At 41.0% G+C, this 14766-nt stretch overlaps 1 protein-coding gene across 1 annotated transcript in view; it reads left to right on the plus strand.

Moving 5' to 3' along the window:
- The first annotated feature begins 8315 nt into the window (after window positions 1-8315).
- MTPN (myotrophin) overlaps window positions 8316-14766 on the plus strand; it is a 38923-nt gene continuing 32472 nt past the window's right edge. Inside the window, exon 1 of the mRNA XM_075713829.1 lies at window positions 8316-8446. Coding sequence (XP_075569944.1) covers window positions 8375-8446 — 72 coding nt within the window. The 5' untranslated portion in view covers window positions 8316-8374. The remainder of the gene's footprint in view (window positions 8447-14766) is intronic.

The raw sequence follows: 14766 nt of genomic DNA on the forward strand, positions 1-14766 counted from the left end.
TAATCAAAGGTGTTCATTATCACTTGCAGGGTTAATTAAAAGTACAAATAAACTGTATGTGGCAGAATCAGGAGGGGCTATGATACAGAGTCTTTTCCATTATCAAGTGTAATGCAGACACTTTGGGAGGCACTGGGTAGCATGGTGCAGAAGCACCTCAGCTGATATGGGTAATGGAAGAGTTACAGTCTGTTAGCAGTACTGATGGCTGTATACTATGTCACTGTACCTATCATCACAAACATTAGCAGCTATGATTCTGAAGTGTGATGTATACAGGACATAAGCAATCTGACAGAATGCACTGAGCTGTCCTGTTGAGACTACTGTAAGGGTCCCGCAGTTTTCCCACACACTATGTTGGAATAATGCATGTTACAGGTTTGCAAGGGCCTTCAGTAACTGCACTATTAAAGTGAAAGATATCATTTTAGGCTGTTTTTAGGATGTCATTTATTCCTCCCACCCCCTGCTAAGATCGTGGAGAACACAGCAAAAACATACCTTGGGAGGATGGAAGGGGCAGCATTGCAACACAACACTGCTCCAGACTGTACTGTACTGGAGATCCTCACCAAACGGAAAGCAAAATGTTTCATAATCCATACAATCGGTACAAGAAGAAGATATATACACCCACTCAAGGAAGCTATTCCCTTTTGCAAAAGAACCTAGCCCAAACTGTTATATAAATAGATTATGGTAAGAGCATTACCACAGTTCTGCCTCTGTTAATATGAAGGGATAGCCCATGTATTAAATAGCAAATGGACAAGAGAAAGAAAAAAATACAGCAAGAAAGAATTAAATCAAGAATAAAAAGGACAAGGCTAAAAAAAAAGTTGTTGCTTTAAACTAAGGAAAAGGTTGCTGATTAAAACTGAACACCAAGTCACATTGGTATCTGAAAAACACATTTTTAGTTGATATATCCTGTCTGTATTTTGACAAGAAAGATACAACTGGAGACATGACTGCAATATAAACAATGCAAGAATATGGATAATTATTGTGAAAGAATAATATTTTTATTAATGTAGAAACCCAAACTTTTTCAGTGCTGTACCAGGAACAAGTATCTGCAGTGCAGCTAATGCCTTTCTTATATCCATTTCCAAACTTATTTATTTTTTGACACAGTCTGCAAAAGCAGGATGTTTTCCATTTTTGTGAAGAAATTTGCCTTTCAACAAAGTATCCCAATTTTTTTTTTTTTAATTCTGCTCCAAAGATGAGTAGTAACAACCATAATTGATTCTGATTCCTCACATTTACATATCCTGCATCTTCACATATGGTTGTCAGGAACAACCCCATCAACCGTATATTTCTAATATTTTTTCACTGATATAGTATCGCTTATCTGAGATTCTCAACGCTCTTCACAATTGTAGAAAAGTATCGTATTATGGTTGGGAAAATGAAGGCATAGGAATGACAGTTTGGACAACAGTGTCTCCCTGTGGCACCATGACTGTTACTGTTATTGCTTGCTGTTTGTTAGACATCACTAGTGAAAATTTCAACCCCCCCCCAAAAAAAAAGTAAGTTATTGTCCTTGTCCTTTGATTTATAAGCAGAGACTAGGTTTATTAAACACATTACAATATACAAAATATTCCTCAAAATATTAGAGTGTTTAAATAACTGGATGAGTTTTGCCATATTATATTAAAGGTCTTTGGTTTATCCTCTGATGCTCACAGGACAACCAGTGCACCAGCAAACAATCTGCATAAAGCCAGGACCATACTGGTCTGAAATGGTACGTCTCAGGGTGGAACCAAAGGTTCAGATTTTATTATGGTACTGAATGGAACATTAACATACATGTTTTTTCAGTGGTTTTGAATGTTCAATCAATAAATTCCCTGTACATAATCTGTATGATTAATCTGGACATTCTAAACTTGAAAACTGTGGTTTTGATTAAAGATGATTTATTCCATGCTTTGTAACTGCAAGCTATGTACTTCCTAGAACAATTATAGGTTAGAGTAAACACACAGATTATATACACTGTAAAATCTGTGTACAGTACTCAGGCAGTTGCATTTGCTTCTACTGCTCACAGCTAGATCAATAAATACTGTTCCATAAAACATTCAAAGGGCAGAAATACAGCGTATTTCAGCTTTTTTATGTGGGCGATATAAATGCTCATGTTTAAGTTTCATTTTGTAACTTGGGATGCTGAACTAAGGTTGTTCATTTTGTGATTTGGGTTGAAGGTGGAGGGTTTCAGACAGTGCTTAAAGCACTAAAAAAATTATGAGACTGCTCCAGAATGAACAGGATTTGGAAGCCAGCAGTCAACGTCTCTCCTGGTTGCAAAATCTTGCCACCATGAAAAAAGGGGGTCCCAGAAAATTCTTAGCTTAATAAGGGTAAGGAAACCCTAACACATGCTGAAGTAGACAGTCCGTGAGTGGAAAATTGCAGATCTAACAAGCAAAAGCTCCAGAGGCAGCTTTCTCTGCTGTATAGAAATTGAAAGGGTTCAGCAGCATCTTTGTAGGTTTTTCAGACAGAGCTGTTTCCTACTAAAAGCAGACCTATGACTATTCTCCAAATAAAAAAAACTGGAAGATTGCAAACAGCTGTCTGCTATCTCAAGGCACTGATCTGGATGGAAATGGAAACGGCACCAGATAAAGGTTTAAGTGTAAAATGCTTTATTCTGGCTTATCTTGAAACTTTTAAACAGTTTTGTTTGTTTGTTCTACTTCTGGTATTACCCAACCTCTACAGTTGTTCATTCACCCAACATGTAAGTTACACCAACTTACACTCATTTTCCAAACTCTAACTTTCACACAGATGCCTTCTCTGAATTAAGACAAAATTGCATGAGAAGGTGTCATTTTTTCTCTCAATGGCTGTCCTTTATAACGAAGGCAGAATTTTGCTATCTGCAATTCTTCTCTATACAGCCAAGCAATTTCACTTTTCTAACTTTTTCTAAAATCCTAGAATCTCACCTACAGTATTAGAATTTAGCATTATCTCCATGCAACTGAGCAAGTTCAATAATAATTCATTTTCATTTAACTGGAAAATCACATTGGTATCACTTTCAGTAGTCAGTTGTTTATTGTTTTAACAAGTACCATGAAAAAAATGATGTTGTTTATGTTTCCTCTTTCTTAGTATCAGTCCCTAATGCACCCAACTCTCATTTGCTTACCAGCAAAAGATTTCACCTTTGTCAGCACTGCAAAGCCCGTACTGTTGTGAAAAAGCAAACTGCAACCTATTCAGACTCTTGCACCATCAGCAAAGCTTTGGGCTAAGTTCTCCTGATTGTGATGCTGAGCTACGCTGAACAGTCCCTTGCTTTGGAACAGAGACTGTGTTGTCACTCATGCCAGCATGAACTCTCCGGCATTTTAACCCTTCATTGCAACGGTTTGCTTGAAGGCAATTTCAGCCTTCAAAGGAATAATCAGTAATGAGTGATTGATCCTTTCTAGTCATCACTTGTGAGGCTGCAGATGAAGTAGCGCTTCCAGTTTTGGGCTCCCCAGCGTAAAAAAGACAACAACATACTGGAGTGAGTCCATCGGAACATGACCAAGATGATAAGCTGACTATAAAGCACAAGGCATATGACAAACAGCTGACAGAAATTGGCTTGTTCATCCCTGAGATGACAAGATTAAGGTGGGGGGAGGGGGATCTTACTGCTGTCTTCAACTACCTCATGAGAACATAGTGGACAGAGCCAAACTCTTCTTGGAGAGGTAGGTATAGGATAAGAGGTAACACATATAAAGTTACAACAGGGAGATTTTGATTAGATATAAAGATTTTTTGTCTGGTTGGTTTTTTTTCCGTGAAAGCAGTCAAACATCAGAACAAGTTGCCAGGAACTGTTGTGGTTTTGTCACTCTTTGAGATATTCAGAACTTGACTGGAAAAGGCCCTGAGCAACCTCTTCTAAGTTAGCCCTGCTTTGAGCAGGGATTAGATCAGATGACCTCCAGAGGTTCCTTCCAACCTAAATTATTCTGTGTTTCTAATAATTTTCTGATTTTCATTTAGAAAAATAACTGAGATTATCAAGAGTTAATATCTTGAACTTCCATTTCCTATGAACTGCTCCTGAAAAAAGAAATATGGTTATAGAAAAAAGCTATCTTCTCTTGGTTGAAGGCACAAAGATTTTAGTTTGTGTTACTCATGAAGGCAGTAACAATGAATTATACCCATATTCTTGTAAATAAAAGAAGAGAAGGTACAGCACTTAAATGTGAAATAAACAAAGAAAACTATAAAAACCTACTGGCATCTACAAAGGATACTGAAAGAGAGGCGGCCTACAGCCAAAAGGAGATTTGTACTGTGTGTTAATAAATAAGCCCAGCCTGGTTATTTATGCGTCAAACCTCCAAACCATTATTCACCTTCTGATCTCGCTGAGAGTATTTGTCAACACTGATACACTCCTTGCTTCAGTTTTCAGAGCCAGCCCCTTGCTTAGCAATTGCTAAACTGACTGCTCGATCATGTTTACTAAATAGTATCCCAGGAAAAAGCAGTTCCGCTCTATAGGAAGATGCATTTCCACAGCATGCCCCCCTTCCTCACTACCAAAGGCTGGCACCCAAGTTACTGCATTACTTTCCAAGGTCCAGCCTCATTGGGATTCATGAACAAGTACCAAAGAACTGGAGCTATATGTCTGACTTTGTCTGATTCCCCTGCTATTTCAAGTACCACAACAAATACAGTCAACAGTTGTTGGGTTTTCTTGGCTGCAATCCTGCTTGACCATGGGAGAGAAAAAATAACTCTAGTTTCCTTTTCCTTTCCACTCCCTCTTCCTTCAGACACTTCATATCACAGACGGCCAAAGCAAAACCAGGCCCTATATATGTATTTACTTTTCAAATATTTACACAGATTTTCTGAAGGTTAGAAAGAAATTTATTTGAAGTAATGTCAGCAAATACTAAACTATTTTACCAAAGATTCACACAGCTAAAGAAAGAACTCAGGGACACAGGAGATACTTGTCTTTCATATCCTGTATAATAAGGTTTGAGATGCATGGACCAAAACCCAAAACTTTTTTGGCTAAGATGAAATAAAACCGTTGCTGGATTCAAAAAGCAAGGGGAAGATACTAGCACTTCTTCTCTGGTAATCTCCACAGCAAACAAACTGCAACAAATAGTATAAGTATGACCAACTAATAAACAGAAAGCAAATCGATTGTTCAATTTTCACCTGTCATTCCTAGATCTCTTGTGTCAGTTACATAACTTTATCTAGTCTGCTGTTAACTTTATTATTTTCTCCTCAGTAGAATGCATCCTATATGATGATATCTTATATTATTGCTTGGCTATTGTTGCTGAACTAATGGCTGTCGTGTATTGTGTACTACACAAAGGGAATATAGTAAGTATGAGATCAAACAGGCATTTTTAAATAAAACCTGCAAGGATATCAGTATGTATTCAAGTCTTTTTCCTGGATTTTTATGTTCTTCTTTTCTTTTTTAAATTGGATAGCTAACTTCATTGGATTGTCTTGTATTCTAGACTGTGTATTGCATTTATGATTTATACAAGCATATGAATTATATAATAGTAATGTATAACTGAATACAAGAATGAATTACGATTTGTTGAAACAGGTAAATGCAAAACTACATTTATATGCAAAAGTATATGGGCAAATATATGAAGATATATGCAAAAAATAATGATGTTTATATTCCCCGAGATTCACTTACAGAAGTGAAGCTCTGTTCAGCAGAGCAGGATGAGCGTAGGGGACAGTTTAGCAGTTATGTAAGCCTTCAAAATAGGCCTTAACCAGTAAGCAGATAGATGAATTTCGTCTCAATGGGAGTAACTGGGCTAGAGAAGGCACAGTTCATTCATCTGGCAGTCTTCCTACACCTTAACTTATTATCACCTCCTGTATCGTCCAGCCATTCAACGCATCTCGTACTTCTCAAATTTTCTGGAGGATGCAGTATAGACATAACCAGTTTTTAATCAGAAAATGAAGCACAGATTCATAGAGAACATACAAAGATACACTATGCTGACAGGGGTAATGTTCGTTCTTGCTTGTAATACATTTGGCTTATATCTCTATCAAAATACAAATGGCACTTTATAACTCTTCTGGAGCGTGACTTGCATGTTGTGTTGAAACTTCTGCTGATGAGACTAAAATAGTATTTTGAAGTAGGGAATGTCATCAAGTAAATGCTTATATCCAAGAAGCCAGCGTAAACTCTATGGCTAACAGTTACGACTCTCTCAGCAATGAACTAATTCTCCAACCAGTGAACTTACACCTGGCCTAGAGCTTTGGCTAGCATGGTTAAAGACAATACGAAGAGGAGATCCTTCCCACAAACAGAAAGTGATTCCACTACTGCTTACAAGACAGACAGGGTAAGTAGAGAGATGTGTGAAAGCAGCTCCTAGTTTAAGGATTATAATAAAACCCAGGTCTGAAAATTTTTCTGCTTCAGTGATGAGATAGGAGTAAGGATAACATAGGCAAATTGTTGGTAAAATTGAAAGATCAGATTCACAGGCTAGTGAGTACAAATATGGCAACAGAAGTGTCCAGCAATGTTTTGAAAGATGTGGTCACAACTTGGCTCCTTGACGTATATTGAAATATCTAAGTAAGTATTCAGAATTTTAAATATATTTTCACCAGACTTATTAACTCAGGATTATTTAGTCTTCCTAAAAAAGGAAGAAAATTAATTTAGCCAATTAAAAAAATCCAAATTTGCTTACCATTTCTGCAGACTGCAAAATTAAGCACTGAAAATCTTGGTTTTACGCATGTACTGGGAGCATTTACAAAACAATACAAGGGCACTTGACAATTTGTCTTTCACAGTTTTTTGTTTTCTTTAATGACATTAGTAAAAGGAACAAGGATAAAACCATGTGTTCCAAAACTTCTCAGTTTGTAAGTGAAATCAGTAACTAATCCAACTTGAAAGGGCATAGATTTTTATTTCCTTGCAAGTAACATTCTAGCTATTTCAACTGAATACCATTTAATCCCTGGCAAGAATTTGCAAAGCCCTACATATTTAACATTTCTGTGGTCCAGAAATACAAAGAAAACACAGAAAAATCACGAGCTGTATGGCACCACCACCTCCCCCCCTTACAAATTTTCTTTGGCCGTATGGTGGAGTTCCCCCTCCTTCTCATTAATAAGAGCATTGCTGCCTTTCAACAGTATCTGCACATTCTCATCATGTTGCCAGACTGGGTACAGTCACAGCAGAGCAGCTCTAGCTCCAGAGGTGTTCAGGATGATGCTTGCCAGAGGGGGTTAGGAAGAGCGGCTGCCTGTTAGCAGTCAAGCATGATTCACACAACAGGCTGCATGTTGCATACGCAAAACATGCGGTTGCAAAAAACAGACGCAACCACCAAGTGCCAACATATTAATTAATTATCACATACTTCCTTTTATGTCTCCCCGCTCATGTTTTGGAAGCATTATGATAATTATTCACAGCACGTTCAGCGCCTCGGGTTTTGTAGAACAGCTATCGAGACACTCAGTTCCTCAGTGGGAAGAGATACTTAAACACGCAGCTCCTCAGCCGATTTGGAGGCAGGAGCCAGCGGCCTGCTGCGCCCCCGGCTCTGCCGCAGCGTCCCGGGCAGAGACGCAACGCCCCACGCACATCTTCCGCAGGGTCCCGGGCACAGCGTGAGGTAAGCGTACGGTCGGCTCCCGGCCCGCGGCAGGCTCAGCGGCCCCGCCGGCGAGCTGACGAAATGCCTGGCGCAGGCCCAGCGCAGGCCGCGGCACCATGGCAACCCCTGGGCAACCGCGGGCGGGGCCGCCGGCGGGGCGAGGCCGCGGGAACTGAGAGCGCATGCGCCGCGCCGCTTCCCCCTCCCCCCGGTATCTCCGGGAACAGAGGGACGCTTACGGTGGGCGCATGCGCAACGTGGATTCGGCTCCAGTCTGCGGCTGCGCATGCGCCCCGCGGCCTTTCCCCCCGCCCCCCCCCCCCCCGCGTGGGTGTCTCGGTGGGGTGGGAAGGGGACCGCGGGGGGCGGGGGAGGGGAGCGGAATGGAAACCGGAAGCGGAAGCGCTGTGCGCAAGTAAACCGCTTTTCCCTTCAGTCAGGCGGCTTCTCCCGTGCTTCCCCTGTCCGCGTGCCCGGCCTCGCTCCGCGGCGCCGAGCCCCAACCGCCCTAACTGCCGCCGCCCCGCCCCGCCCAACCGCCCGCCGGCCGGCAGCGAGCGGCCGCTAGCCGGGGGAGGGGCTCCTGGCCTCCGCGCCGCCGCCCTCGCTCCGTGGAGGTGCTGCCGGCCCCTCGCCGCCTCGCCCGCCCGCGTCTCTGCTAGGCGGCCGCGATGTCTGACAAGGAATTCATGTGGGCCCTCAAAAATGGGGACTTGGATGAGGTGAAGGACTACGTGGCCAAGGTAGGAGGAGGCGGCGGCGAGGGCCTGGGGTGGGCGAGGCGGCGCTGTGGGCTGAGGGGGAGGGATGTGCTCGGAGCCTTCAGGGCCCTCCGCGCGGGGGTCGGCCGGCTGGGGCTGGGGGGGCGGCGGGAACCGCGACCTGCCCGGGGACAGATTCTTTGGGAACTTCCCGCGGTGGGGAGCGTCCAGGCGGTAGGGCCCGCTTCACCTCCCCCTCCTGGCGGCCCTCTCGGTTCCTGTGCGTCCTCCTGTCCTCACCCGCCGCCCTGCTCCCCTCCTGCCCCCCAGGCGACCCTGTGCATGCAGCTGAAGTTATTACATAGCAGTGCGTGAAACTTTCTGGATTGGCAGCCAGTGTCCTAGTCCTGCCTCGCTGATCTTACGTGTGTATGCATATGTGTGGCCTCGGTTTGGTTATCCTTCCTCTCTGTGCCTCAGGGCTCGTTCTTAATAGGGGGATGGTAAGCTACCGGGTGTGTTGGGGCTTAATTCATTAATCTTCTGTCAAGTGTTTTGATATCTAGTTAAGGTGGGTGCTACAGGAGCAGTAGACACCTGTGTAATGGGTGAAAAGTCTTCAGGTACATTGTCGTATTTGGAGGCTGGATTCTGTCCTCATTTGCCTTCACTTGTCAATGAGGTTTGTGGGAAAAGTGCATCTACATAAGGGCAAGATTCTGCCTCTGTGAATTCTTAGTGTTCAGGAACATTGTCTAGAAGCTGTTATATCAGAGCAGAGGTTTACATGTAATTTAGCTGTAATTACTTAGCTCTCTGAACAAGTTAATGATTGTCTTTGGGAGCTTGACATATGCTGACATATCTTGCTGTGATGACTTAAGTTCTTCCTACTCCAGTTGTCAACTTTCGTTGAAAGTTATCCAAACTTGTAGTGCTCTTGGCAAAAAGAAATGTGTGCAAGTACTTCCAGCTGCTTTAGTACAAAGTCCAAAAGCTTAGCTTGAACAGTCTTCTCTGACAGTTTCAGCTAATCTACTGGACTTTGCATCAAAGTGGCTGTGCACTCACATGCTCTGTTCTGTCTGTAAAATGCTAGAGGTAATAACTGGGGATAATATAACTGTCCCACTTCACCTGTTTGTTAAGGGTTGTTGTGTACCTATGTCTGTGTAATAAAGTTGAATACTACATTGATGTGTCTTATTTCTTCTCAGCTTTGGGGGCTTCCAGAGTGTTTCAGCAGCAGATTTGGATTCTTGCTACAGCTTTTTTTTCTATGTATATATCTAGAGGACTCACTGCACACTAGTGGTTAATGGATCCTCGTGTATCTATTGCTGAGGCAAAAACTTTGGCAGTAACCATCTTGAGTCAGTTTATATCTACAAGATGACTTCAGTACTAATTACAAAGCTTTTTTTATATTCCCACTCTTCCTCAGTGGCACTGCAACTCATGTAGCAAATGGATTTATGTGATCACTCTTCATCCACTTCAGGCGAAGTCAAATACTTAGTTCTGTTGTCTGCTGAAATGATGCTTGAGCCTGTCTGCGTGTCGTTATAGTAAAGAGGCTGAAGGGCATCATCTAACTGCACTAATGAGGTAGAAATCCTTAAAAGAGAGATAGTGTCTGTGTTTAGATGATTACAGTAAAAGAAGCCTACAATCCTTGAACAGTTTTACATTTTAGAACTGCTTCTAATGTAGAAGGTGAATAAAGTGGGAATTTTCTGCTTATTTGTGACCTATTCTTGTTCATTCTTTTCCCCCACTTGCAAATATGCTTTCTGTTGTCAGCTGTTAAGCATCCTACTTGCCAGTAACACAAGAAGTCTAATGTTTTCTTTTCAGTCCATTATGTTTTCTTGACAGATTGTGGGCTAGTAAACTCTTAGCCTAGTTTCCTGTAGAAACAAGGAGCAAGAGTTTTGACTGACCCTCTTCCTTCGTAATGGTTTGTTAATTTTTTGGCTAATTTTTGGTAAGATTTACAGGGGCATAGGTAGATACTGGTGAGTTTTGTGAAACTAAGTGAAGTAGAGGGAGGGTACCTTCAGGGAAGAAAAGAATACAAGAATGAGGTTATGTTTTGCTGCACAACAGGAAATGTACATTGAGGAGGGGCAAAAGAACTGTAAATCCACTGACTCTAGGAGACGTCTCAGTTGGAATTTCATATTCTTGGTTCCTAAATTAATGAAATATGTGAGGGCAAATCATGCTTTGATAGTTACAGTTCTCAGAAAAGTATAATTTCTGTGCTGCATGTTTTCTTTTTGCTGTCTTCCTTATCAGTTATGTGGCTTCTGCTCCCTGCTGCTTTCCTGTTCTAAGTATGATTTAATGTTCAGGAATTTTACTTATATAAACTTTGCAGTAGTAGAAATTTCCTCTCCCTGTAATGTGGGAGGCAGTCATATGTATTACAGTTTGCATCTTCATAAGTGTCTTTCTTGTCTGTCTTCCTGAAACTTTTGATTTCCAACTTCAGATTTGTTTTGTTTCTTGTCCTAGTCTTGTTTCCTCCTTAGTTGATTGGAAACAATACAGCTTTTAACTATAATCTTGCAGTTTTGCTGCCAATTACAATGTAAAGGGTTTGACCTCTGATTTTTGTTTCGTATCTGAATGGCAGGGCTTGAAATGCTAACTAGATGAACATGGGCATTTTAAAAATAATAGTATAAATGGGTATCATCTGTGAAGCTATAAAAGTTGAACAATGATATCAGTCATCAGACATTTTCTTCACTTGTGTGTGAAAAGCAGTGGAGATTCTGTTTTTGGAGTCATTTATCTCGGATCTGGTTAGTAGGTACCAAGAAGAAGGTAGCTTAATGGCTCTCAGACTTTGATTTAAACAGCAGATGAAACTTGAAGTATAACGTGAAAACTTTTCTTTTCCATCCCATGGTTTATCCTCTTTATGTAGGGAAAGTTTCTGCCACTTAAACAGTTTTTGGTTGAAGAAAGGATACAGAGGCAGAAGGAAGATTCGCCATTTGCATTTTATGTATTTCTATGTGTCGTGGTTTAGCCCCAGCCAGCAACTAAGCACCACGCAGCCGCTCGCTCCCTCCCCCTGCCCCAATGGGATGGGGGAGAGAATTGGAGGAGTAAGAGTGAGAAACACTCCTGGGTTGAGATAAGAACAGTTTAATAATTGGAAGAAAGTAAGATAGTAATGATAATAGTAACAATAAAATAATAATAATATACAAAGCAAGTGATGCACAATGCAATTGCTCACCACCCGCTGACTGATACCCAGACAGTTCCCGAGCAGTGATTGCTGCTCCCTGGCCAAACCCCGCCCCAGTTTATATACTGAGCATGACGTCATATGGTATGGAATAGCCCTTTGGTCAGTTTGGATCAACTACTCTGGCTGTGCCCCCTCCCAGTTTCTTGTGCACCTGGCAGAGCATGGGAAGCTGAAAAGTCCTTGACTAGCATAAGCAGTACTCAGCAACAACTAAACCATCAGTGTGTTATCAACATTCTTCTCCTACTAAATCCAAAACACAGCATTGTGTCTGCTACTAGGAAGAAAATTAACTCTATCCCAGCTGAAACCAGGACACTATGTCAAGAGATCTTGCACTGTCCTAAACATACTTTCTTCAGAAAGAATCTTTCACAGAAACAGTAGTTCTGAGAGGTGGCAATGAAACAGACAAATGCCAAAAGATGCTTTGTTGCTTGGCAAAAGAGATCTTAGTGCTGCCAGTCTGTGCATTTGGAAGACGTTGTTGGCTTCTACTTGGTAAAAATGTAAAAGGTTATTTGTAGAGTTTGAATAGTCCTGTAAGACTACTTTCTTTTTTGTAAAAAACATCTTATTAGTCTCTACATTTCTTGACTTGTAATCATGTCAATTTTTTCTTTATGGTAAATGTTAATTTCTATTGAAGTACTGTAGTTAGTGTGTTATCCTAGCAGTTAAGTGTAAGTATGGTGTCATCTATTTTTATGATGACTAGATTAAAAAGTAGTTCTTACTGTTTGCTTTCTTTGATGTCTTCCTTTTGAATATAGCCAGCATATGTTGGCTTCAGAGGTGTCTGCAGGAATTGAAGGGATTGAAGGAGTTCTGCAGTCTTCCCACATACATCCACTCAGATTTTTAAAATTCCCCAAGAAAGCAGAAGCTTTCAGGGGAACAGATGAATCAAATGTGCAGTTAAATGGGTGAGGAGGACCCACGCAGATTAGAGAAATTTGCTTCCCTGAAGGGAAAGAACAGGGGATTAAAAAGTACTAGTTAGAAGAAGAGCAGGGTATATTAAGCCTGCAGAACTTCTTAATGTGAATGGTGTTTGCTCTTTTTCCTTTTCTTTATCCTCCTTCCCCAGTGGAATGAGATAAGCTGTACAGTTGCTTAAAAAGACTTCTCTATCAACATGTGCATGTAATATTTCCAATCAGCAGTAGATTCTCAGGCTAAGTATAATTCCTGTTCAGTCATTAGGCACAAAGTTTTTGGCAAGATAAACTAGGGTTTGTAAGAAAGAGGTTACAATAAATGTTCTAAAGTAATTTCATCTCCCATAGCTTAACTGAGAATTCCTCACTTCGTGAGCTGCTGTGATCCCCTACATTGTTGCTTCCTAAACATACGACTGCTTACAGTTACGTTTGGTAAATCAACTAACCTAATGCTGTAAGAAGATAGGACAGTCAACCAAACTGGAAGCACCAGATTTTTACTGCTGAGAGGACTGGGAGGTTGAAGAGATGGTAGACTGTGAAATGAATGTTTTTAGGAAGCATGTACATGCTGTGCTTGCCTAGTAGGCATTTCTGGTGTGGAGTGTTGTTTTCTAAATAACAAAACAAACACCCAAGCCAAATCCCTAGAGGACCTTCAATAACTCGGCTAGAAAACAGCAACTACCTATGCATCCTTCACAAAATTGTGATCCTACAAACAGTCTTGCAGTTCTTTGGGATATAATGATGTTTGAATACATGTCTTGAGAAATGCGGAAAACTTGACTACTGCAAAACTAACTGGAGAGACTAAAGCAAAAACATTGTTTAGAAATGTCTTTTTGAAAAAGAGGTAGCAGTCAGGGCTATAGTTAAGGTCTAAGTGTTGTGAAAAAGAGAAGAAACTTAAATATGTCTGCGAGAAGAATTATTAGAATGCAAATTAACTTTCGAGGGGTAACCTCTATTGAGTGTCCATTGAAATGACTTCTTCAGGAACAAACTAAATTAAAACAAACACTTAAATGGTCATTATATATGGGTGCATTACTTGAGTTACAGATTAACTATACCATGGATACATTGAAATTCACCTTGTCTCACTATGTTGAATACTGAAATGTACTTCATTGTTATGGCTACAATGATAATCTGGATTGCCTCTGGTTCTGAAGCAGTTTTCTTGCTCTTAAGTGACAGGGAGCCTGGAAGCCTTGCTGGATTACAGTGCAGTGTAAGTATACCTCAGTAACTTGTCCAGGAGCATGTCAGGGCTAGCACTGACCTGGGAGCTGCTGCACTTTTATCCCCTGTGGAGCATCTTGGATATCTCTGTATTGTAACTCCTCAGTGTTCTGCCAACACTTGTGCTATGTGGGCTTTTCTTTATCTGGAGTATTCTAGGCCTTCTGTTATTTTCCTCTTGATTACTGTTGAGTGTGGTGGAGTGTGATTGCTAAAGATACAGTTTTGTTTTACTGCTTAGTTCTACTTAAATTTGGTGTTCAATTTACATTTTGTAAGGTTGAACGTGATGACCTAAACCTTTCTTTTATGAAACAAGACAGTTGCTTGCTACTGTAACCTGCTCTTAGCAGGTTCCATATTCATGGTAGAGTTACTCTTAACTAAAATGCTGTGAATGTACTAGAAAAACTTTCAGAAGAACACAGCATGGCAGCTCCTTTTTAGTAGTGAGTACAATAAGACATATGAGGTTGATGAAAAACACCTTTTCGGGATGGCTAAATAATTTCCTCAGTCTGATCCAAAAGGGTTTGAGGATATGTGGCAAAGAATTGCTTACAAATATTAGTAGTTTGTGCATCAGTTCTTTAAGTAGTTTATAGGAACAGCATGGAGTAAGAAACTCACCTGTAAACCTGGCATTGTGGTGGAACGTATGACTTGCTGGCTGAACATCCCAGCATTCTCAAACCTGTCCTTTTTGTGAAGGTACAGGTATAACTGATTCTGAAGCCATTTTCATCTGAAATGTAAATGGAGTTCATGATAAGACTGATCATGAATCTGGAACTGCTAAATGTAGTAGTATCCTTCTGAGATGTTGATGTCAGGCCTATGATCATTTTGTTCATTCAGTTTGCCTTCTGTTCTCTGAAACTTTTGGTGGCTTTAAGAGA

The sequence above is a fragment of the Pelecanus crispus genome, chromosome 1 (genome assembly GCF_030463565.1).
Source record: "Pelecanus crispus isolate bPelCri1 chromosome 1, bPelCri1.pri, whole genome shotgun sequence".
Classification (NCBI taxonomy): domain Eukaryota; kingdom Metazoa; phylum Chordata; class Aves; order Pelecaniformes; family Pelecanidae; genus Pelecanus; species Pelecanus crispus.